The sequence below is a fragment of the Tachypleus tridentatus genome, chromosome 13 (genome assembly GCF_004210375.1).
Source record: "Tachypleus tridentatus isolate NWPU-2018 chromosome 13, ASM421037v1, whole genome shotgun sequence".
In the NCBI taxonomy this organism is placed as follows: Eukaryota; Metazoa; Arthropoda; class Merostomata; order Xiphosura; family Limulidae; genus Tachypleus; species Tachypleus tridentatus.
The window spans coordinates 137,744,770-137,771,094 of NC_134837.1; the positions used below are offsets into that span (position 1 = coordinate 137,744,770).

General features: G+C 32.7%; 1 protein-coding gene across 4 annotated transcripts; it reads left to right on the plus strand.

The window, feature by feature from the left end:
- Window positions 1–9,521: 9,521 nt before the first annotated feature.
- LOC143237733 (uncharacterized) lies at window positions 9,522–25,237 on the plus strand. 4 transcript variants are annotated; one of them, XM_076477270.1, is made up of 6 exons: window positions 9,522–9,656; window positions 11,158–11,306; window positions 13,225–13,278; window positions 13,860–14,016; window positions 14,799–14,906; window positions 24,621–25,237. In XM_076477270.1, the coding sequence occupies exons 2-6, from the start codon at window positions 11,166–11,168 to the stop codon at window positions 24,791–24,793; spliced, it is 633 nt and encodes a 210-aa protein (XP_076333385.1). In that variant the 5' UTR covers window positions 9,522–9,656; window positions 11,158–11,165; the 3' UTR covers window positions 24,794–25,237. The 4 variants fall into 4 exon arrangements, with proteins under 4 accessions (XP_076333385.1, XP_076333388.1, XP_076333386.1 ...); XM_076477271.1 differs by lacking the exon at window positions 9,522–9,656 and adding an exon at window positions 9,704–9,725; XM_076477272.1 differs by lacking the exon at window positions 9,522–9,656 and adding an exon at window positions 9,845–9,952.
- Window positions 25,238–26,325: the final 1,088 nt, after the last annotated feature.

Below are 26,325 nucleotides of genomic sequence, written 5' to 3' on the forward strand. Positions count from 1 at the left end.
CATCAGTCGTGCTCAGTCTGTTAGACATGATTACGTTCTTTTGTCAGACAGCCCATTTTCCATTATAACAATAATCTATGAAGGATGGAAAGGCTAAGGTTGGGCTAGGAGTCCTCACAAACTTTCCGAGCATTCCCTTTAGAGAGATTCAAAAATCAGAGCAGAAGATAATTTAATGTAAGTTCTTATTAACCTGTGACAAAAGATAGATATTATAATGTATGCGTTTTTTAACGAATTTTTAAATTACTTATTAATAATTAAACAAAGTTTTATAACAGCATTGTAAAAAATGCCAGCTGCAAAGCATTTCAGTTCAAAATAACACAAAACAACTGAAATTTTTGTTATGGTTACCAGTACACAAACACCTTACAAAACATTTACAATAAATTAGAAAACAATTAATTTTATTTTTTCATATAATTAATATTATTTTTTATAAGTTAATATATTTTAATTTTAGCTGACATAAAAGCAACTGCTGAAAGTAAATTAGTGTAGAGTAAAGACTGGGCAAGTAGTTTATAAACCGAAAGTAACATAGCAGTAATTATTCTCCTTCTATTTAGACCGTATGATATATGTGCGTTATGTTAATAACACTTTTAACTTAAGGACAAGCATTCTTATTTAAGTAAACATTCTGATAAATTTAGTTGGGAATTTGTAAGGAATTATTAATAGAATACGAATGTCTAGGAAGTTTCAAGCTGCTAGAACAAATCTTTTCTCAAGGAAAGAGGAGGTGTATTCGTTTTTATCTGGCTAGAATATCTGATAAATATGCGTGTGTTACTTGGTTTGTGACTGTTAACATTTGTCCATCCTAACAAAATTCTTTATTTGTTGGTAAAAAGAGTAGCTCAAGAGTTGGCGGTGGGTCTCTAGTCTTACACTGCTAAATTACGGACAGCTAGTGCAGATAAACCTCGTATAACTTTATGCAAAATAAAACAAAATCAACAAAATTTCCTGATCTCATTAAGCTCTATAGTAACTGATTGATTAGCATTTGCTAAAGTACAAGTTACAAAATTTTGATCTTTACCTAGATCTCAGAAAAGAACATCAGCAAAGATAGTTCTGTTGCTCAAAACAAAAAAACTGGAATTTTATTGTCCATTTAGATAAAAAATGAAATACAAATTAGGTAAAGAAGGTATATTGTAATTAATAATCGTTTAATTAGTAATGAATGTACAGAAAAAATCTGCAGTACTGCATGAAGAAAATATCTTTTGACATCATCAAAAATTGATGAAAACGCCAACGTTTAAGTACTTTTTTCCACCTTTATAGACATTTTTTCAAAAATAAAAAATACCCCAAACACCATCATTCCGTACACCTCTTGGTGCCTCAAAACTTGAAACGCGTTCATACTATATGCTTTTCAACAATTAAAAATGATAAAAAGAACATTGCTCAAATATTATCAGATTGTTTTGTAAAAAAATCTCAAGTGGATTAAAAAAATTGAACGTATGTTGAAAAAGACAATCAAACAGAGGTCAAAAGGCAAACCTCTATAAAGTGAAATGTAGATATAAGTAATGAAAATTGAATTTATGCATACTAAAATATACAAAAGGTAACATTTTGAGAAATAAAAGATGCAAAAAGTAACAAAAACACTTTGTAATGCAAAAAGGTAATAAAAGAACCAAAATATGATTACAGTATTATACACGAAAATGATAAAAGGCCAACTTTTAATAGCAGAAAAGTAAAAACAGATAACAAAAGGTGAAGGTTTCATCACCAAAAGATGCAAACCAGGTAATAAAATGCAAACTTTTGACTGTAAAAAGATGAAAACAAATTTGTGTCAGCAGAATTTCTTCCCCTTGGTGTAGATTCCTGTACGTGGTGAGGGGACCTCCCAGAGAAGTTTCTGTTCTTTCAGTTTACCTCCTCTGGGATCTAAACATCCACCCACGTGTTTGCCATTCGTGTCGACCCATGAAAGAGAGAAGAGGGTCCTTGGGTTTGAGGAGTCTAACCTTAACACACCACTTTGGCCTTGAATTCCTGTAGACCTAGTGGCCCCCTAAATGTGTTAATTGGCTCGTCCACTTGGGCTAGGGTCATCCAAGTACCAGTGTTGGACGTTCTCAACCAGCGTTGTAGGCATTGTGTCTGATGCCGGTTTTTGGGTATAGTACTCACGAAACCCTGGCGTTGCTGTAATGCCCTTGATTAGCATAGTAACGCGTTCTCTCGTAGGGCTTTTTGGTGGGTCAGTGGGCACCGAAACAATCTTTCTTTATTATGAATCCCTCTAATCAAAATCTAAATAAAATAGTGAAAAACAGATCAGTGGTAATCGACCACGTCTTGAAGATTCTAAACAGCAATATTCAACTTTTTCAACACCTGAACCTCATTTTCTTATGTTATATTCTCTTTCAGACAAACCTTTAGAGCAAATGTCTCCCTTTTTTTGTTCAGAAGGGACTAGAGAGACTTGCTGGCTCTCCTAAGTCGGTCAAAAAACTTCGCTCTGGAGACATCTAAGTGGAAACATCCACTCCTAAACAGAGTGAACACCTCTTTTATTCGAAAGCCATTGAGAATATACCCATTGAGGTTAGTCCCCATGCTACTTTGAATTCGTTACGAGGAGTTATTGTTGAGAGGGATTTGAAGAACACACCGAATCAGAGATTCTCTCTGGTTTCTCCAACTAAGGAGTTTCTGCAGCGAGGCATATCTCCACTCGCAAAGATGGAAATATGATGCCAACCAATGTCCTACTTTTCGCGTTTACATTACCACCATCAAGACAGATTATCTAAATTGTAAAGTACGGTCATATATTTTGAACTCTTTCATATGTTTCCAATGTCAGAGGTTCGGTCACTCATAGACATCATGACGTGGTTCCTTGACATGTTCTGGGCTATGGCAAACACCATGATGCCTACGAATTTAAAATAGACCCTCATTGTGTTAATTGTAGTGGCTCTCACGTATCCTATTTTCGTTCATGCCCTAGGTGGGTGGAAGAAAAAGAGGTACAGCGTTTGAAAACGGTTCACATAATTTCTTACCCCAAGGCTCGAAAGTTGCTGTCCATCACTTCATCTCAGACGTATGCTGCTGCACTCCATTTCATTGCGACAGTGAGAGTTCAGACAGATCTCTCCGTGCCTCCAAAAGAATCGTTTTCAAACCACATGAAAAGTCTTTATCCCTACATGGTTAAGAAAGCTGATGCGTTAACATCTCTGGCCCTATCACTCATTCCAGCAGATTCCCGGATCCGCTTCCTTTGGTTCCAGGTTCAGGCGTTTCTTTCTGGTCCATCTTCTCTGGTCCCGATATGTAGAACTATATTCGTTCATGCCCTCAGTAACTTGAATCCTCTTTTAATGACAGAGACCTGACCACTCGACCCAGGGAAGAATCCATGGAAGTTGATAGACCTCCTTGTGATAAAAAGAATAAAGAGAAAAGACGTGATCGAAAACAGAAGGACTCCCTGCCCAATTTTCCTCCACGTAAATAAAAAAGAACACATTGATACAGTGTAACTGTCGAGGTTTCCTCTCTAATTTAAATTATATCAAGGTGCTGATTGATTCTTATCATCCTGTTTATCTTTCTTTATAGGAAACATTTCTGAAACCTGCCGATACAGTCACCCTTCGGCAATTTTCTTTGTACAGAAATGACAGGTTGTGCATGGATGAGTGTTACTGCTAGTCGATCATCATGTGCCCGCCCTGTCTTTGGCACTCGACTCACTCTTGGAGGCTGTACCCATCTTTGTTTCCTTGGGTTGTACCATCACTGTATGCTCTATCTATTTGTCTCCTAGAGAGACATATGATCAATTATACCTTGATGCTCTCATTGAACAGTTGCCGTCTCTCTTTTAATTCTGAGGGACTTTAATAGACATAATTCCCTCTCGCAAGGTGCTGATACTGATGAAAGAGGTCACTCTGTAGAGCGTATGTTCTCAGATCACAACCTTTCTCTCTACAGTACTGGTGTTTATACTTATTTTCATGCACCTAGCTATTGAACTTTCACTTTGCTCCCCTTCACTTTTCTCTCACTTTTCATGGAGGGTTGACAGTAACCCAGGAAGCAGTGGTCATTTTCCTCTCATTTTCAGAAAGACTAGACAATTTCTCTTTACCATTTACTTCTATCCAGTTTTTCTGGATACCAGCCCACATTGGTATTCACAGAAAGAAGTTCACTGACACCTCATTAAGACTGCTCTGGCGCTATCACTTCCGTGCTTATCCCATACATGGACTACGGCCTTGTATTCAAGGCTCTGCTCTGTGCCAGTTGGCATTTCATTTGGAGTGAGCAATGTAATAACAAGCTTTTCTGGATAAAACCTTCTATTGGACATTGATCGTCTTGTTTCTGTAATGATCGGAAAGAGGAAGTTGTTCTATTTAGACTACGCATTGATCACAGATTTTAACTCGTCGTTTTATTTTATCTGGGACTGGTGCACCAATGTGTGGTCTGTGTGACATTCAAGTTACAATAATCTACATTTTACTGTCGTGCCGTCCTTATGATTCTGAACGACGGCACTATTTTAGACATGTTTTGTCCACAGGTTTACCCCTGACGCTGGACAGTGTCATTGGCGATGGTGATACTGTCTATCTTGCAAATGGTTTTATTTTTTAAGGGTCATTTGATTTTTAGCGCTATTTAAGTTTTTAATGCAAAAATTGGACTTTGTTGTTGTTGTTATTGTTTTAAAAATTCCTATTTTACGAATTTTAATAATTTTACTTTATTTTTAATTTTTTTATCGATTGTTTGGCACAGATAGCGGTTGCTCTGTGCCATAGAACGCCAAACTACCAACCAAGTATTTCTTTTCCTTTCTGTGTAGACTAAAATATTATATGTATATAATTAGTAAAAGACAACAGCTTTGTTTATTGCAAGAAAGAAAATCATAATATATTTATAAGCAAAGAAATAACAGTTAGCATATTCTTATATTTAAAGGTAGGTTCACAATTCTTTCTTAAATCTTGTAAAAATGCATCGGATGATTAATAGTGACAAAAGATACAAGGTATTTATATATGAAAAATGGTCAAGGTTTGATTGAACTTTAAATTCCTTGTCGTAGACAGATATAAAAAATAAAGATATATCTGAACTGGAGATGTAGATATGCCTGAAATTTAGACTGTTTGTTATAGAAAGATATTAAAAATTTTAAATTGTTCAGTATTAAAATAAATATAATTATATAATAAATATCACTTTTCATCATAAATTTTACAGACGTTCTATTCTGATCAATTTTCTCAAATGTTCGTGATTTTCGTTTCGTTTCGTGGCTCTGCAGATTTCACTAACTTTCTGGCCCGACATGGCCAGGTGATCAAGGCACACGACTGGTAATCTTAGGGTTGCGGGTTCGAATCGCCGTAGCACCAAACATGCTCGCTTTTTCAAGCGTGGGAGATTGTTGTTATGTGACGGTCAATCCCTCAATTCGTTGGTGAAAGAGTAACGCAAGAGTTGGCGGTGGGTGGTGATGACTAGCTACCTTCCCTTTAGTCTTACACTGCTAAACTAGGGACGGCTAGCGCAGATAGCCCTCTTGTAGCTTCGCGCGAAATTCAAAAACAAACATTTGTCGTTGTTTTGAATTAAGCACAAAGCTACACAATGGGCTATTTATGCTCTGCCCACCACAGGTATCGAAACCCGGTTTTTAGTGTTGTAAGTCCGCAGACATACCGCTGAGCCACTGGGGAGCGCACAAACATTTGTCATAAATACTTATCCTACAAACCAGTGGAGAGTGAAATTCATGAACACCTTGTCACCTTGTTTAATCACACTGAATACGCAATATTTACTTTCTTTTATATTATGATATAAATAAGACTAGTTCACGTTTGTCATTTTAGTCATGGATTTCAAATGCTTTATTCGTTTTGTACAGCTTGTAAATGACGAAATGTGAAAAGGCAAATATATATATATATATCGAAGATTTTCAAAAGTTGTTATATTAGATTGAGAATGACATTGAACATAAAGCAGTAAGTGTTTATTACTGGTTAGTATGTTATAATTATTTGGGGAGTTAAAGTGAAAACTATAAATAATAGAACAAAATTCACCAAGAAGACAATATGTATGAAATTGTTTGTAAGCTATTTTGCTAGTAATCTAAACCCAATGCAGAGTAAGCAAATTAAATTAATTTAGTCCTTTTCTTTTATTTTTACACATAAGATATATAGAAATGAACAAAGTAAAAATTGGTGGTATTAGAGAAAATCTTTATGTAAAAAATGGGAGGCATTTACCAAATTTAGTATTTGTAGCACTGAAGTGACATTTGCAAAAATTGATATTTTTTGGAGCTGAATTTGCCAAAGATATTTATTTCTACCTCAGCATAAAATTATATATATATATTGCACCAGATATAGAATTTTTTTTCAGATAGAAAGATAGTCCTGATGAGTCTCTCTTATTTCGCTGTTTTGTATACAAATTACTTTCAACTGATAAATATTTTGAAGTGCAATTTGAAAATTAACGAAGAATACTCGCACTCTTGTTGAAAGCCTGTCATTATGTTTAGGCACTTCAAGGCTATCTCCTTTTTTCATGTTATCATTTATGTGAATGGTTGAGAATTGTGGCACTCATAACTAACAGTTAGGAGATAATGTATAGAATTACGGCATATGTAATCACCTTGCTTTGGATAAGTCATGAATTGACATATCTAAATTCATCTCAAATAAATAAACAATGCATCACCTTCACTTAAATCAAAATAAAAGGACGTATTGTGAAAGTATAAAATATTAGTTAGTTGGAAAAAACTGATTAACCAACCAAAGTAAAAATTAAAAAAAAAACTTTATTCGATCGTATCCTTTTAAGCATACGATGCCTAACTGATATTTAACATTTATTATAATGGGATACTATCCATCAGAAACATCTCAGACCATTAGGGTAATATACAGGAGTGCTTTTTTCTTAACTCTAACATGTCACCGTTAAATTTTTAATCATTAACATCAAGTGATAGGTAGTTATAGTGACCTCACGAACACGTTCTAGAGTTAATATCAAGTATAGAATATAGTATTTTCAAAAATTGCCGTTTTTCCCTTCATTTATCTAACTAGTTTCCCCTTCCATAACAAAGACATTATGTATTATTTTAGTTTATCTCTTGAATTTTCTTCACTAGGTACAGCACTTAATAATAAAGTAAACAGCATTTTAGATTGTATACATGAATATATTGAGTAAAAGTTGGAATATTTCATCATTTCATCCTGTAAGGTGCTTTTTGACCTGATCTGAAAAATGCTCAGCTTAAGTCACCTTATTACAAAAAGAATGTTAAATTGTTGAAGGTGAGCCAGAGAAGGGCTGTGTTATCTGGTCGTATCATAGTTTTTGGGTGTTTTTTTTTTTTTACCTTTTACAGTAAAATAGAAATTTTCCAAATAATCGATTATAGTACAGAGAGTTGCTAACACAGTTTCGTTCTGCTTCTTTTGTTCCTTTTGCTCTCTAGTAAATTTCGTTTCCTTTGCTCGCGAGAATGTTTCAGTATTGTATACAAAATTAGTACAGACGTACCTTTAGCTAGATAATAATGACATTGACTGAAATTGATAATCAACCTACGTTGTCAAGGGATACAAGTCACGAGATGACACTCTTCTATGGTCATGGAAAGCACCTAAACGTATTGGATCCCGACACACTTTTATAATTCCGTTCTTCGTTAGGAAGAACAATTTCATTTCTTGGAAGATCTTTGTGTTTAACATTCAACACTTCAACATCAAAGTTTTTGTTTTATTGTGTTGTTTTTTAATTTTGCGCAAAGCTATTCGAATGCTGTCTGCACTAGCCGTCCCTAATTTAGCAGTGTAAGACTAGAGAAAAAGTTAACTAGTCATCACCACCCACCGCCAATTCTTGGGCTACTCTTTTACCAACGAATAGTGGATTGACCGTCACATTATAAAGCCGCCACAACTGAAATGACAAGCATGTTTGGTGCGATCGGGAATCGAACCCGAGACCCTCAGATTGCGAGTAGAACGCCTTAGTTCCTCTGGCTATGCCGGGCCCAAGCAAAGGGAGAAAGGATTGTTGACTCATCCACAATGGGTATGGGTACTTGTTTTATTTTTATTGTTTCAACAAATATTATGTTTATTTATTTAAAACATGCTCATCTTCGTTATTTATACCCTAGAGCAAAATATTAGTGTAACTGTTTATTTCACACACAAAAAATTGCAAATTTCTTGAGCGAGCTCTGCTTTTATTGCGAAATACTCTATTTGATCCTTCTTTGGCTTCAAGGGTAATTCCAGGTTGACATATCTTGATATATTTTCAATATTTATATATTGTTTTGAATAGTGTTTATTCAAATTGTTAAAGATTGCAAACCATAAATCCAGATGAAGTTTTTATATAAATCTGTGCAGGTAGTCAAAATAGAAGATATATGATTGTTAAGTAACGGAAAATTCAAACATAGCTTCAATTAATTCAGTGCTATGTTTCAATATAATAGTTAGCCTATAATACTGATTAAGATTAGTTGGAAATCACAACATCGAAAGTTTAATTTCAAACAAAATAAATGAATATTTTATAGATGCTGTTTGAAGATAAGAAAAAGTGTTTCTATGAGTTGTTTACAATGGGATAATTGGGGAAAAAATGGACCTTTATCATATCCTAGATTCAGGCTTTGTTACTCGTTGTGGGCAAAGCACAGATAGCTTATTTTGTTGCTCTGTGCTTTACTTCAAACGAGCAAACCTTTGTTATACCTTAGAAATTACACCATAGTGTGTTATAATGTCGGTCAATCTCACTATTCGTTAGTAAAAGAATAGCCTAGGAGTTGGCGGTAGGTGGTGATGACTAGCTGCCTTCCCTCTAGTCTTACACTGATAAATTAAGGATGGCTAGCGCAGATAACCCTCTTGCAGCTTTATTCGTAGGCCTGGCATGGCCAAGTCATTAAGGCATTTGACTCGTAATTTATGGGTCGCGGGTTCGAATCCCCGTTACACCAAATATGCTTGCTCGTTTAGCCATGGGGGCGTTATAAAGTTACGGTCAATCCCACTATTCGTTGGTAAAAGAGTAGCCTAAGAGTTGGCGGTGAGTGGTGATGACTAGCTGCCTTCCCTCTAGCCTTACACTGCTAAATTAGGGATGGCTAGCGCAGATAGCCCACGTGCAGCTTTGCGCGAAATTCAAAACAAGCAAACCAAAGCTATATTCGAAATTCCAAATAAACAAACAAACTGATTTTGATACTAATATTGTTTATATAATTTTAGTGAACAACGATGTTTGAGTACTTGACAATGTATAAACCAAGTAGTAATAATAAATGTTTTATTTTTATTTTTTTAATCAGTTAAGGTTCAAAGTTTAACGTAGAAAAACATAACTCGGCTCATTGCGTACATTAAAACAAATGATATAGTGGTTCACAGCAAAATGATTGTCAATAACAAATGTTTCGATAACTACTAGCTAGAGGACGCTTACTACTATCCAATAAAATATTGCGTTTCGACGACAAACGTTTTGAAATTGTTTATATATGTACTGTTTGGTGAAATAGTGAGGTCAGTTACATTTATTTTAATTTAATTATGTTACACGATGTTGAATTGATTAAAACGTCTCCGAAATTTGTAATAATTTCTTTTTTAAAATCCTATTTTAGAATAAAGTGTGTAATTATTACTTTTGTTCTTATTCAAAAAAGGGCGTTAACATTTTTTAAACAAGAATTCAGTAGAAGAGAACTATCTGTATTACTAGTGGTTGAGCTTTATTAAGTGTTCTGTTTTGTTGTACTTTTAAGTTTTAGGGTGTTGGAAATACCCCTGACTTTGTACACTTTATAGTAAATTATCAGGTATTGGGATTATATTGAATCATCTAAATATTAACTAGAACTTAGTAAAAGTACTAGCAGTATTACTTATTCATTGTACTTGTAGTAATACTAGTTCCGAGATGAAAGTGAAACATGAGAGAGAGCAAGAGACTGATCCTTCAACTTCAAGGCTGTACTTAAATATTTAACCCTGACAAAAAGTAAAATTTAAGTCCACCCTTTATAAATTCTCTTTCAGAAAATTTTGCATTCTCACTTTAACCTGCCAACAGTAACTCATTCTATAAGCTTATCACCCTATTAAAAAAACTGTAAATTGGAATCTAGCTTGTCTTTCTCATATGGTAAACTTTTGGTTCCTCCTATTAATCTTCTAGTCTTGATGATTTTGTAAACTTAAATAAGATCACTTTTACTCTCCTTTCTTCAAGAGTTAAATATGATAATATATTTTTATGAGATAATTTTAATTTCTGTTAATATGGTTTCTATCATCTAATCATGCTACAGTGTAATTAACTAATTTTTCCCTAACCCATAATGATATGATTTTCTTAACTAAGTTTTTGTGCTAAACTTTTCCAAAAACATAAAATTCTAAGTATGCCAAGTCCACACCCTCTCCAGCTTCCAGATAACAAGTAATATAATTGGAAACAGTTAAATTAGTATTGACAAGTCACTAATGAGCAAATAAGAAGTTTTCATATTAGATAGTTGAGCTTATAAATGTTCTCTTTTCTTTTAGGATGTTGGCAATATGCCTGAATTTATAAACTCTGTGGATAATTACCAGATATTGGGATTGTACCGAATCATGTAAATATTAACTCCTTGCTAATGAAAGAAATCAAAAGGAGATAGAACACCAAAGCCAGACAGTGTTTTACTGCATGGTTCCTAAATATGATTCTTTTTGTATTTTTTGTATTATCAATAGATGAGAGATCAGTGCTAAAAGGATGTATAGGTCAAAGCATCATACATTATGAAAATGTAGTTTTAACATATTAGCAAAAACAGCTGTGTTATCACTCATTGACATATTGCTAAATTTAAAAATTTATAGGGGGTCACTGTAGTGTTGAAGCATTAGGTTTCTAAGTAAACACTTAGAATTGTTGAATGAAGATTGCTAAAATACAATGACACACAGATTGTGTATGAATGCTCTCTGAATTGCTTTTTGTTAAAATAAGTTATGTGTTACTTTATTTTTCCAGTTTTCAAGATGGGGTTATTGGGAAGTAAAATGTTGGATGAGCTGTCAGAAGAAAGTAAGCCTTCAACTCCAATATCACAGAAACCTCTCAGGGTTCTTAAAAATGATCCTCGTTCTCCATCTAGTGGGATTAGTCGCACACCTATCCAGGTACCTTCAAGTTTCCTGTACACAAAGTAAAGAGAAAAGAAATCAGTTAAAACACAAAATGGGGATAGTTCTATGGGGAAACCACCACTCTTGTGATGGTAAAAAGAGAGGGAGAAAAAAAGAATAAATTTGTCGAAGAAGAAAAATCATATCTTGCAAAACTAAAAGCAAGAATCTTTTCCTTATACTTGTATTTTAAAGTAATAATAATGTGTTTTATGAATGGAGCACATCCATATATAACTTGCATAAAGTGGTTTAATTATTTTATCTGAGTAAGCAGCAGAGGCAGAGACAGATTGGAAATATATGGTTATATGGATTTTTAGAGATGATTTAAAATGGTTGATTTAATTTTTAATATGACAACTTAAATGATTTAATATATTTTAATGTACATTTTAGTATTGCTGTTTTTTTTAATAGTTAATATTATTATTCATTTGGCTACATTGATTATAAATTATTGGACATCTAGAAGCCTCTTGTCTTCTCAAAAATGCCACAACTTTCACTTCGCCACTTTCAAACTTGTTTTTGTTGTTGATAAAATTCCAGATTCTAGTAAAAGAGGCTTTATATAAAATCAAATTGTAAGATAATATAAAAGAGCCCTGAGTTTTCAGGGTTTTTTTTTGTTTTCCTATTATCACCCTATTTTTATCACATTCAAATATATAAATATCTTGTTTTACTAAGAACATAAATACATTACATCAAATATATTTGTGAAGATAATATATTAGTTTGTGTGGATATGCAGTTGCCTTTTGAAGTAAGACCAGGTATTAGCCTAGAAGAATAAATGAAAGTCAACACAGATTGATGGAAGGGAAATTTTGCTTTACTAATCTGTTTGCTGTTTCTGAGGATAGTGCTTGTTATCTGGAGGAAGGAAGGAGCTGATTTATTGTACTTGGATTTTCTATAAAGATTTTCATAATCTAACACTCATAAGATTATCTAAGAAAATTGCATCAGTCATTACTTGTTGAGAACTTCAGAAATTGGTGCTTGGACATTTGTTTACTCTTATCAAGTTGAGGATCTGCCTCCCTACATAGTGTTTTTTTCTTTTACTTAGACACAATTGTTTTCCTAATACTTATTTACATTAATTATATTGAAGAAAGTATATTTAGTAAATTAGTGTAATTTGCAGATGATATTAAACTCTGGTATTTTTAGCTCTATAGAAATTGAGGTATACAGAATCATTTGGATTAATTTGCTAATTGGACAAATATCTTTGGCAAATTAGATTTAATTATACAAATGGCAGAGTAACGACAATTGGGTTATAATTTGGATCATTCATTTAATATGTAGAGAAAACCATTCAAAAGTGTGACTGAAGAGAAGGGTCTTGACATAATGGTAGATAAGTCACTCAAGCTGTCAAAGCAGTGCTCGGTATGCTTTTGCAAGTAGTATGTTTAGGGTGTATGAATAGACAAGTCAAAAGTGCTAACATATCATTATATTACGAATCACTAGTTCGGCCTCTGGAACACTTTATGAGCTTTTCTTCTTCTTTTGTAGAAAAGGGTAATGTTTAACTAAAAAGGTTATGTGATTCCAGGGATGGAAGAGATTGACTGAGGTCTCTTAACTTCTTTTGAGAAAAGGAAAGTATGAGGTGATTTTATTGAAGCTTACAAGGTTATCAGACAGATTAACAAGATCAAAGAATTTGATTTATTTGGAATTTATTCTGAAAATAGTAGGACAATAAAACACAAGTTTGAGATTTGGAAAGAACATATTAGGCTCCAGTTAAAACTTACTTTTTAACAGGGTGATTAGTTTATGAGTTGCTGTCTACTAAGGTGGAGTTTTTGCACTTTATTAAAAATTAAGAAAGTAATCAATGATTTCCTGAAACTAAAATGATGGTTGTAAATTTTTATTTTTCCAGAGGATGTTTGTGCAAGGAACAGCCTTGAAGAACCAAATCATTCTTTTTTTGTCTGTAGGTTATGTTGTTTTACATAAGACACTTTCATTTCAAAAGTAAATACCTTCATTTAAGTTTTTGTATTCATTGTTGCAATTTATTCTTTTACTTGATATAAGACTAATATCTTCAAAGGTAGATTTTTCAAAGCTTAAGTAAAAACTTGTTTGTTTTTTCACTGTTACTAATTATTAAGTAATACAGTATTCTTATCTCTGTTTTCTCAATGTTGAATAAAAGACACATTGGAGATGTATTACTTGAAGAAAATTATTGAATGGCTAAAATTTAAAATAAATTTTTGACATATAAAACTTGAACTCCAGTATTATTCAAATAAATAAAGAATAAGAAATAGTTTTTTTGAACAAAGATTTTTCAAACTTCTTTCATAGACAACTTAAATTTGATCTTGGCCAATCAAAATAAGACTTGTATGCAATGCTGCAGTTTTCTCTACATAACAATGCTACATTTCTAAAGATTGCCTGAAGGAAACCAGTTGGAACTCATTTTTAGAAAACTGCTACATGTGTCTGTTTGTAGCTTTCTATAACTTTTTATTATTTAATTCTAAAAGTTTGATGTACATTTAGGTAGAGAAAACACCCACAAATAGCAAGTTAACTTCTATAGAATCAAATGCAACTTCTTCCTTGGAAAGGCCCGTATACTATTATGGGGACATTGATAATTCACGATCACCTACTTCTCATTATCAGAAGATTCCTGTCAATGATTCTCTTAATGCAGGTACTCTATGTTTCTGTATTTTAGAAGGTATTATGTAAATGTGCAAGCAGTGGTAAAAGTTTCTTTCAGTGTTAAAGTCTATATTCCAAAATATTTCCACTAGTAATTATCATACTTTTATAGAGCTTTATTAAGACTCCCAGTCATGAGAAGCTGACCCCTCTAGGTGTTGCACTAAATTCTGAAATATTATGCCTCGAAAGGTGCTGCTTGATAGAAATAAAAACTTGACTGTACTATTCAGAATTGGTTTTTAGATTTGAAATTAGAAGGATGAAAAAAAGATACAGTTGTATGTAAATCCAAAGATAAGCAGCACCTACAAATGGCACAGGCAAAGCAGTCTCCTAAGTTTATGTTTCTAGCAAGGTATTTTACAGATTTCACCTGTGAATATATTTTTTTAATCAGAACAAGATTTTTAAAATTGTATTATTGGATTAAGGTTATGTAGTTTGCACCTTCGATCCATTTTTGGCTCTAACATTTCTTAAATTTGGTTTTGTTTTTCATGACCAGGGTCTTGTATATAATACTGCAATTCAACTTGGAATGAGTTAATTTAGTCCTCTTTAGATATTTATTATGTGAAATATGTCTGATGGTGATATTTGTCTCTAAGTGGTATATGCTGCATTGAACGTGAAAGTAAAAGTACTTTTTCAGTAGGTGCTTCTCAAGCAGTAAATGTGGCTTTGTCTAATCATGAGCAAAACTAAAGAATGTTAGGTTTATATTGTAGTAGTAAGTGTTTTGCTTTGATGCAAAATCTTAATTCACAGATCAAGATCACACTACAGATGGTAAAGGTAAAATGCAGGAAAATAAAGAAATCAGTACTGATGATCTAAAGAAATTGGAAAAAGAAGGATCTGATGGTTACAAAAATGGTAAGTTTGACCATTTCAAATATGGAAAATTTGTAGCACTTTTTGTGACAGTAATTAGGTTTATAGGTAACTCAAATGAGTGTATTCAGTTTTACAGGAGAACCCATTAGAGAGGTTAAGCTAGAACTTGAGTCACAATCACAAAATTTAACATTTTTGAACGTTATCAGCTTCCACTAGTTATTCTGTTTGTGTGTCAAGCATCATCATTAAGAAATTTCTTTATAGTACTCTACGTTATATAAACTTCTAAATTCAATTTTGCATTTGAAAAAGTGGAAGTAAGTTGAATATATCCATCTGAAGAAAAATTTTCTTTGTTATCTTCATTTTTTCAGGTAGTAGTTTCTGTGGAATTGTTTTCACATAATCATAATACTTGGTAAATGAACCACTAACATCAGCTAAATATCACCACTGCATGGTCTCCATTATTATTATTTATTTATTTTTAAGTATGTAGTTATCCTGCACTACTCTACTGTACATAAAATGGAGTTATATTCAACTTTTGCTGTCACCATTCACCAATAAGGTTAGTATTATTTTCAATTAAAAAATCATATATAATAATACTCTAAAAATTTCAGTCATCAAAACATACTTGCCATGTCTCCAAACTATGAACTTAATTAGCTTTATCTCGTAAACAAAAAAACTTCAAATTTACAAACATTATAATTCAATAAAACCATAGTATATAAAACCCAGACATAAAGATACTGTTTTATACCTTAATATATCTCAAGTCATATGACTTCTTTGTTTCTTGTCTAGGTAAATTACCTTTGCCTGATGATTAGTTGTTACTGTGTTAAACGTGTAATACTTTTTTTCTTTTTGTTACTGGTTCAGCCAATCTAAAATCTATAAGCTTACATTATCCTAAGTTATTTTGTCTGTTCTCATTAAAGAAAATTTCTTAATTTTCAAACAAAAATACTTTCACGATTCACAAACAAAAAGAACTGAAAGGTAGAAGATGTAAAAGAAATTAAACCTATATGTATATATTCTCTGCTATTTCATTCTTGCTCTATTCATAATATTTCAATCATACCTAAGCTTTTTTTACAGCTGTTTTTCCATTAGTAAATGATTAAACCACTTGATGTGATACTGATATTGCAATATTTCAACCAAAGTCCAAAACCTTTACAAAAATTGATAACTTAAAAACGAAGAAATGGATAATATATTCTAAAGAGATGATGAATATTAAATAAATTGAAAGCACAATTGTTTCTTTATGAATTACACTAAATAAATATTGGGACATTATTGCAATACATTTATAATTATCATATAAGATTAAATGGATAATTTCTGTCTCAAACCTTTACTTAGGAGTAACAAATATGGAAAGACAGATGAAACTTTACCTTCAGACTTAATGCACAGTAATTTATAATTACATTCCTTTTTTTTTTGCTAAACTTTGTATATGAAATTGTATCATACATGCAAGGCATCTGCATTATTTAAAATTTACAAACAATAAAATATTTACTCCCTTATTGGTAATCTTTTGCAACAAATCTGTGTAGTTTGTACTCTCTCCCCCTTCCCCCAAAGTTGTTGTTCCATAGAATTTTATAAAGTTTTGGAGGGACAAAAAGGAGCTTACTAGCCCGTCATAGAAGTCTCTTCCAGCTTCCAACTGTAATCACCACTTACTACTCGTGCATTCATCCAATCTTTACTTGAACGCTTAAATTTTCTGTGTCCACCACCCTGTTTGTAAATTAATGCTGCATGAAGTGCATACGACTTCTATGCTGCTAAGATTTGAATTTATGACCCCTTATCCTATTATTTTCATTACTAAGCACAGAAAAGTTTGGATCTATATTATTAATATCCTCAATAATCTTAAACACCTTAATCAAATTCTCTCTAACCATTTTCATCTTCAGATAAAACATGTTTAGATATTTTTTCTCATAAGACAATACTATCATTCTGGATATGTGGCTCTTTACTGTACCTTCTCCAACAATTCTATGCCCTTTTTGAGGCAGAAAGCCCAAAACTGTAAACAGGACTCTAAATGGAATCTTACAAGTGAAAAAATAATGTCCCTTGTCTTGTATTCAGTATTTCCATAGATGCTACACAAAATCCAATTAGACTTATTTCTAGCTACAACACCAAAAACTTTTCCAAATAATTCAGTATTGTTTTACATGTTTCTGAGCATGTTCATAACAATGTTGAGGCTTGAAGTTTTATATCTGGTGTAACAAACATAACTTGTATATCATAATAATTAAATCTTCACAAAATAATTTAACATCAATTTATTGCTCTTAATGACCAGTTCTCACAGAAACAACAGTTAATAATTTAAATATTGCTGCCAAGGAAGAACATTCTCTGGATACAATTAGACTTGATCTGTACTACTGACCAACTTTTTTGCAATGATGCTGGTTTCTTAAATTGCCAGGTACTTAACTACAAAACTTTTGGCACTTTTTCTGCATTTACACCTATCAACACCTGCAAAAAATAAGTCAAAGCATAACAAATCTCTGCTTGGGATTTATTGTGAAAAAAGCCTTCAGTCACACAAACTGAAGATATCAATTATATGTAAGGAGAAGACAGTGCAAGAACATAGCATGCCTCTGTAGTTAAAGGATGCCTACTCTGCAGTATAGAACAGAGGATGACAATTGAAACTGAATGAAATCTTTAAGAAATTGTAAGGTGTATTTTATATGTTTTTGCATAATGTTTTTAATTACTAATCAAATAAAGTTAACCAAGCTACAAATATTTTCTATTCCTTCACTTGATAACATTCAACACCTGAACCTTTGTAACCAAACTTAATTTCTCCAAAATATATAAATTATTATCTAAAATTGTAATAGAACAATTATTTTAAGAAAATCTGGGAGAGAAGGAAAGATGTAAAGATAATGGAGGCATGGATAATTTGAGGCATTAGTACAGCCCCCATTTCCCAGTACAAACAGTAGTGAAGGTAGGTTAGGCACAACTGTCTCCTGAGTTTTGAGCTGGCTCCTAGATCTTAAAATATTTGTTGAGACCTTTTTAACACAATCACTTCAACCTCATTTTAACTTTTTACATAATGAGTAGCATCCTGAGCTATAAATTCAGCTGTGTAAGGTGGAGGAAACTTATAGTTTAGAAAGTTATAGCTTCTTGAGATCCACTGTTGCTTTATGAAGGGAACAGTCAAACCAAGATACCTGTAGCTCTGGAGGTAAAAACATGACTGCATCAGTTCTTTTAGAAAGTTGATCCATAATTTTTTGAATGCTGATGTACATTTTTGGGATAAGATTCCCACTTAATTCTTTTCTTGACAGCATTGGTATAGCATATCAAGAGATTAAAGCAACTTTACAAATCCAGTATTCTTCCATAGTTAGTAATGGATGCACAGCTATGTAGCTTACTAATATGTCTATTATCTTTTTCTGATTTGTTCTTATTATACTAAGCTATAGCTGCTAAAGACTTCTATAGTTAATTATCGTTTCAGTAATTATTGCACAGATGTTGAATTTGCAGTACTGTAACTAATATTGATGATTGTGATGAAGATGTTGATTTAGTTGACACCATTGTTCCTGAAATCTGTGTATTATAAGAGTGTTGCACTTCTAGACAGAATGGAGAAAAGAATGTAGGATGGTTCTGGAAATATGGTTGTTAAGAGTATAGCATTGTTTCAAAGAACTGGGATATCTGAGTTTAATACACTGTTTGTTAAATTAATTAATTCTTTGTTAATACATTCTTATCCTTAATTTTCATGAGATAAAACTATAAAAGATTCTTGTCAGTAGAATAAAAACAGACACAATAACACTTACAATTTGACAAGAAACTGAGTTTTTTTTTATGATAGTGGTACTAGATGTCCTCTTTGCAGACTTTAAAATAATTTCTAATGTGAAAATCAAAGTATTAAGAGAAATAGTTTTAAAAAATCCTAAACAAGTATTGAATTACTGATGTTTCAGTTTTCATTTTAAATCTATTACAAATAATGTGAAAAACTACAGAATAACTGACAACAAAGAACTTTATAAACTTAAAAATTCCATAACTTCCTATGCAAGAAGTTGATACAGATAGTTATTTTAATGTTTTAAAACTTCCAATTTCATGGGCACCCTAGCTTTTCAAAACTTGTGATCTTTTAACATACGCTTTCTCAAAATCTGCATTTTAAACCCAAGCAAATGCTAGTCTTACCTAAATAATTAATTTATGATTACTGTTATTTCATATCAGGTTAACATGCAAATGCTAATATGTAACGTTTAGTGCCTAATTCCAAACACCATTCACATGTGCAGTGGTATGTGGCATTTTTTATCCAGAGTTGGAGCCAGGAAGCTTTCTTTGACTCAAGATGGTGCAAAATAATAGGTCAAAAACAAAAGTGCTAAATTAATTTTGATTATAAATGAAAAGTAAGCCAATAAAAAAAATATGATGAACTTGTTAAATAATATATGTTAAAATATATGTTTATATATATATGTTTATTATAACACTGTTTTTCAATCATCATAAAGTTGTAGGTTAGGGAGTCTCAAACTTCTTTTCACATGAACAAAGCCTCAGACTAAAAGAGTTTAGGAACCACTGAAATAGGGACCAGTTCTAAGCTGTATATAACTCGTTTGGTTTTGCTTTTCAGTGCTTTATACAATATTTGTAGTAGATCTAGTCATAATTAAACTGGAGTTCTGTTCATATAAACATGTTACATGGTATTGATTTGCTAGATTATTATAAAATATTAATTGGACAGTATCTAGTAATGAAAATCGACAGTGAATTTACACTGTTAAAAGGCCAGCATAAAAAAAAAATGTATAAAAAAATTTAAAATAGAATTATTTATCAGGATGAGGTTGAAAAACTAGTAATTTGTGCTACAGTTGGAAAGTTCAGTGTTCAAAAACAAAAATTCAGGAAAGTAAGAGTTATGATGTTACAAACATAACACATAGCCAATGTAAATAAAATAATTTGACATTAATGAGTAAAGATCCACAAATTATAACAATGTAAAAAAAAAGTTTAATTTACATCATATCGGTGATAGATCAAGGGATTTTTTTAAGGAGGTCAAATTAGGCCATTAATAGTAGTACTTATGAATTTACATTAATTACACTGTAGTACTTTTTACCATCGATGAAAGTCTAGAACAAATGGACTCTCCTCTTTTAGATTCACACCTATTTGTGTAAAATTTAAAAAAAAATAGTTATTAATTTATTTAAAAAATTGAAAAGGTTCAGACCTCTTCTAGATTATTGGCTGCTAATGTGACATTAAAGAATAAGTTATTAATTTCTGGAAGAAAAACAATTTGTGAGGATCCAGAACCCCCCTCCTCCCATAGATTCATACCTATTTATACAACTATATAATACAATGAATAAATAGAATTAAAAACATAACAAAGTGAAAAAATACACAGCAAAAGAGCTGGTGGTGGGTGCTACTAGTCTTTCCCTTTAAATAGTTATATTTTTTGTGATGTTAATCAGTTATTACAAGCAGTGAATAACTGTAATCAATTAATTTTCCCAGCTCCACACACTCCAAGTCTTGAATAAAGCTCCCTACTTTACATATATTAACTTTTAAACAGCAGTTATCGTGAATTGATGCTGCTACCTACAGCATTTCTGCTGTTTAAGGGTAATATCTTTTGCCTAATTTTCTGTTGTAATTATCAGTAGACTTTAACCCTCCACCAATAGAAGGGTGGTCATGCTCTGTAATCCTCACAAGAAGTTGAACAAAGGCTTTTACTTTCCTTGACACTGTTTATTTACACACAATTTTTCTTAGGAATAAAATACTTTTTTTTATTACTTTTTTTATTATCACTAGCAGAAATACCAGTGATAAGGGCAGCTGTTTGTGCTAGTAGTTAGTATCCATAGTGTTCATACCTCATTTTTCTAGGAAGTACTATATTTGAAAAGTATATATGATGTCATGGTATTACAAATGTTACAATATATATGATGCTACAGATGTTGCTAGTACAAATACTAGCAGAAATGCTGCTTTATAGGCAATTGTTTACTGTAGCAGTTAGTAATTGCAGTATTTATACCTCATTGAAAAGTTTAGGAAAAAAGATCATCTTCTAGAAAATTTTTTTTTTCTGGGAAGCATTACCTGAGAAAAGTATTTGAATTGTGTCCTTTAGTCATACTCAACTCATTGCATAAAAATGATTCAATGTACAGAACTAAAAATTTTCCTAAATTTTACTGATATAAACTATAATGTTTTTGTATATTACAAGAGCTCTCCTTTATTTAAAAAAATAAGTTTTTTAAGAACTCCAGTTTCTCGGCATTACATTTAAAAATTACATCAATAAAGAAATAATCAAACCCACACATACAGTTCTTATGAAAGTCATGTTTTTGTTGCACTAATATTGAAAACTGTGTTCTGGTTATAAAGAAACGGATATTGGATACACCATGGTTATTTTTTTAATTTCCTGAATCTTGAATACCCAAAGTGTTTTTGTTTGTTTGTTTTTTATGGATTTTTGTTTGTGGTATCATACAGTTGACAGTACTATATTCCATAATCCTCAATAACCATTTCTGGCATTATTTTGTTGCATTTCAGCACAACAGATAGCTTCATTGTATTTACTATTTTGGTCACACACAAAAATATTTGCAGTTTAATCTGGCTTTCTTTAGTTTTCTTCATAATGAGAAAGATGCCAAATTTTAAAAATTTTATTTAGAATGTTGATTAAATTTACCTTCAATATGAATTTTTTAAAAAATAAAATTAATAATTCTGGGACAGGTGATTCCAGTAGATTTTTCTTCCTCAAGAGTCTTGTTGAATTGCCCACTGTCCTGTTCCTTTTGCTCCTTTCTGATAATCCCATCTCAGAGGGCTCACTGTCATATATTTTATACACAGTTCATTTTTAAGCCATCCCTTGGCTCTCCCTCTTTATGTATCTGTGCTCTCCACTTAGTGCAGGAACTTTGTTACACAGGTACTTCCCTGTAGACTTTTTCTGTCTTTTCACACTTAACCTTCTCTTTCTTTCTTCTCAGGGAAAGTTCAGTTCTTTCAATTTACCTCCTCTGGGATCTAAATATCAACTTATATGCTTACCAGGTGTGGTGACCCCTGAAGGGGAGGAGAGGATCCTGGTGGTTGAGGGATCCAACCCTAACACACCACATGGGCCTTAAATTCCTGTAGTCTTACATCCTTAGGGTGGCCATCCTAGGGACAGTCAGCTGATCCACTTGGGCTAGGGTCAACCAAGTGCCAGTGTTGGATGTTCTCAACAGGTGTTGTGGATATTGTGTCTGATGCTGGTAGTTTGGGTATAATGCTCACCAAACCCTGGCATTGTTGCAGTGTCTTTGTTTGACATTGTAGTGAATCCCCTCATAGAACTCCATGGTGGGTAGGGTCAGTGGGCACCGAAATATTCCTTTTTTTATTATCGATCCACCAAATAAAAACTGAAAAGACAATCCACAGGTAAATGACCACGTCTTGAAGATTCTGAGCAGCAATCTTCAACATCTGTAACACCTTGTATCTTATTTTCTTATACTATATTCTCTTTCAGACAAACCTTTAGGGCAGATATCTCCCTTTTTCATTCAGAAGGGACTAGAGAGACTTGTTGGCTCTCCAACCTCGTAAAGAAGCTTCACTCTGGTGGCATATTGATGGAAACATCCATATCTCAACACAGTGAACTCCTCTTGCATTCAAAGGTCATTGAAAATATACCCATTAAGGTTACTCCCCATGTTACTTTGAATTCATCATGAGGTGTTATTGAAGAGAGGGATTTGAAGAACATCCCCGAGTCAGAGATTCTACACCTGGTTTTTACACCTAAGGAGTTTCTGTAGTTAGGTGTATCTCCACTTGCAAAGATGGAATTATGATGCCAACCAATGTCCTCATTCTGACATTTACATCACCACATTCACCTGCCACCATCAAGGCAGGTTATCTTAATTGCAGGGTATGGCCATATATTCCAAAACCTCTTGGATGTTTCCAGTGTCAGTGGTTCAGTCACTCAAGGATGTTGTGTCATGGTTCCTTGATGTGTGCTCGTTATGGTGGCAAGGACCAGGATGCTTATGAGTGTGAAACGGGCCCTCATTGTGTCGATTGCACTGGCTCTCACCTGTCTTACTTTCGTTCTTGCCCTAAATGGTTGGAAGGAAAAAAGGTGAAGCATTTGAAAACGATTCAAAGCATTACTTACTCTAAGGCACGAAATTTGCTGTCCACCACTTCATCTCAGACATGTGCTGCTGCACCTTGTTTTACTACTACAGTGGGAGTGCAGATGAATCTCTCTGTGTCTCCAAAAGAATCATTCTCAAACCAAATGAAAAGTCTTTTGACCTCCATAGGTAAAAAAGGTGATGAATCAACTTCAACACTCATCTCTGTCCCCAACATACTTTCCAGCAAATAGGAAGATCCACTTCCTTTAGTTCCACTCAAAACACCCTTGTAGGTCATAACCATACCTGTCTTCTTGGGTTGTACCGTACAAGTACTTAATAATGATCATGCCAGTGATAAAAATGTTGTACCTGTTCTAAAAACTAATCTTACTTAATGTAAAGCTCCCTGCTAGCACAGCAGTAAGTCTACAGATTTGCAATGTTAAAATCAAGGATTCAATTCCCCTCAGTGGGGTCAGCAGATAGCCTGATGTGGCTTTGCTACAAGAAAAACACACACTTAATGTAAAAGCTGTAAGTAAGCTTTATAAATAAACTCAAAATGAAACTTGTTTAGTGTTTTTGTTTTTCCTAGTTTCCCACTTTACTATAATTCTATAGATTTCTTGTCATAGCTGTCAGTTGAAATGCTTTCTCTTTTTTAATCGTTTATGTACACTTAGTGAGCCATCTGGTTTTTCCTTTTTAGATTCCCTTTCTATGTTATAAGAAAAATGCCTGTCTTTAAAATTTGAAAGTTTTTTTTTTATATAAGTTTTCAATTTTAATCAGTTTCTCCAATTAACTGAAGTCAGTTAATTAGACTGATGGGGTCAGTCTAATCAATAACTTTTAAAGGTTACGCTTCCACTGCACGCAGAAAGATCTGATATGTTACAAGAATATATGTATTCAACATATGTCAGAAATTAGTCAGACTCCTTGCTTCTATCACACCTAACAAACTGTGGGCATTTAACATGTTACTATTTGTAATTAGGGAATGAGTGATCATTAAGACTGTACAAGTAACCTATTGACAACACTTAAGTTTAGAATTCCAGTTAAATATATATTTTATCACAACCTTATCTACTCCCTGAAGTGATTAAATTTATCTTAAATATACAAACTGGGAATTAGACTAGTCTGTATTTAATATTTCTGTAGTAATACAATATATTTAGCCTGTTTTTGTTTTTTTTTAACAAGTATTAAGTAAATTGTACCTCAAATTGCATTACACTTTAATTCTCATTCTGTTATTTACCAATTGTATTAAATAAACTTTTTTTGTAATTAAGACTTTGGGTTTCCTTTTTACATTTTCCCTCTTTCTAATGATAGTAATGTATCAAAAATTTTGAAACATTAGGAAATACAGTGGTTATGAATAATATTAATTTTGTCTATATTGAAATTTCACTTATTTGTATAAATTTTTCAGAATCTAAATTAACAGAAGATTGCCCTAAACCTCTGTTGAAAACCTGTGACAGGATGCCATTGGTCAACAGAATTAATGTTAATTCTTTGTGTGTGAGGCTTCTTCACCAACAGTTAGAAGAAAAGAAAAAAACAAGAACATCAGAGATTATCCAAGAAGATAAAGAAAACTGAGAAAGCCAAACACTGCACTGTTGTGTGTCCCACTTATTGAAAATGTAAAAAAAAAAGCTAAAAGTGAATATGCAAATCACTTTAAAGATTAGATTATTATAAGAGATGAATGTGTAACTAACTTTCACTTTAAAGCTGTATTTCATTTTATATGTCCCTAAATATATATATTGATTCCTACTGTATCTATTATGGAGTGTGTGTTTTTTAATAATTATGCTCTAACGTAATTTTTCAGAAATTTTCATTTATGTAAAATATGTATGTATTTTTACAAACCTGAGTAGTTATGGTTATAAAATAATTATGTTATGAATACTTTAGGCAATTGTAATTATCTATAATTTTAATTGATTTTGTCGTTTTCTTTTAGCCTCTTTGTTCGTTCTTACTGTAGTTACTTATTGGCATGTTTGAAATATTTAATAAACACTTAATATGAAAGCGTCTTCACCAAAGTTCTTATTTTCATTATTTACTTAAAAGCACATTAAAATTGCATTTTTTACCACATACGTGCTGATTCAGGGCTATTTAAAGGTAACAGGGAGTTTTAGAAAAAATGTTATTTGTTAGGGAGCAGCACCTACCGAGCATAAAAAGTGGCATCTGTTCTATCATGCGATCATCAATTTTCAACTACAGCCAAATTTCTAGAGTTAACCTACGATTCTAAACTAATGTTGGCTAAACATGTAAAACATATTCAAAGAAACGTTTAGTAAAGTACGAAGTCTGTCAACGAGGGAACTTAGCTGACAACATAAACATCTACAAAACATACGTCCAGTAATTGAATATGCCTGTCTGGCATGGATAAAACATCGCACAAAACCACATCAGTGAACTGTTTGGGAAGAATAATAAGTAACAGACTCTCCACATTTTTGGAGACGATTTCAAAAATATCTAAAACTCAATAGAATTAGAAAATTCAGCAAACTACAGATCACTTAGACTAACGAAATCAATCATGGAAAGTGTTAATAAGATTGCACTGCACATTCACTGTGGTCGAAGGTTCCGCGTGCCGGAAATGGAACTGAGGAGCGCTATTATTCACTGGCTATCTAATATTCTGGAGAACAAAAAAAAAATAAAAAAGTAATGTAGTGGAAAAAATTTTCGGAATCATTTCTTCCGAAAGCAGGTATCTCTCAAAGAGGGGTAGTTAGCCTTATACTATTTATCATGTATATTGACATTGTAATCCCCAAAATTCTAGGTGGTTAGAGCGCTTGGCTTGCTATCTGAGAACTGCGAGTTCAAATCCCCGTCCTAAAAAACATGCTCCCCCTTGCAGCCGTGGGGGCATTATAAAACGACGGTCAGTATAATTTCTTCGGTAAAAGAGTAACGCAAGAGCGAGTAGTGATGGCAAGCTGCATCCCTCTAGTCTTTTGCTAAATTACCTAGCGCAAATGGACTTCGTGTAGCTTTGCGCGAAATTCCAAACAAACCAAACCTTCAAGTAAGTGCGTGAATTAGCAAAACTCTGATCCTCTTGTAGTAATTGCATTTATATTATTCTA

Coding starts and splice junctions, on each gene's coding strand:
- LOC143237733 (XM_076477270.1), top strand. CDS start 11,166: ATGGGGTTATTGGGAAGTAAAATGTTGGATGAGCTGTCAGAAGAAAGT. Junction 13,279..13,859: donor AAATCATTCTTTTTTTGTCT/GTAGGTTATGTT, acceptor ATGTACATTTAG/GTAGAGAAAACACCCACAAA. Junction 14,017..14,798: donor CAATGATTCTCTTAATGCAG/GTACTCTATGTT, acceptor CTTAATTCACAG/ATCAAGATCACACTACAGAT.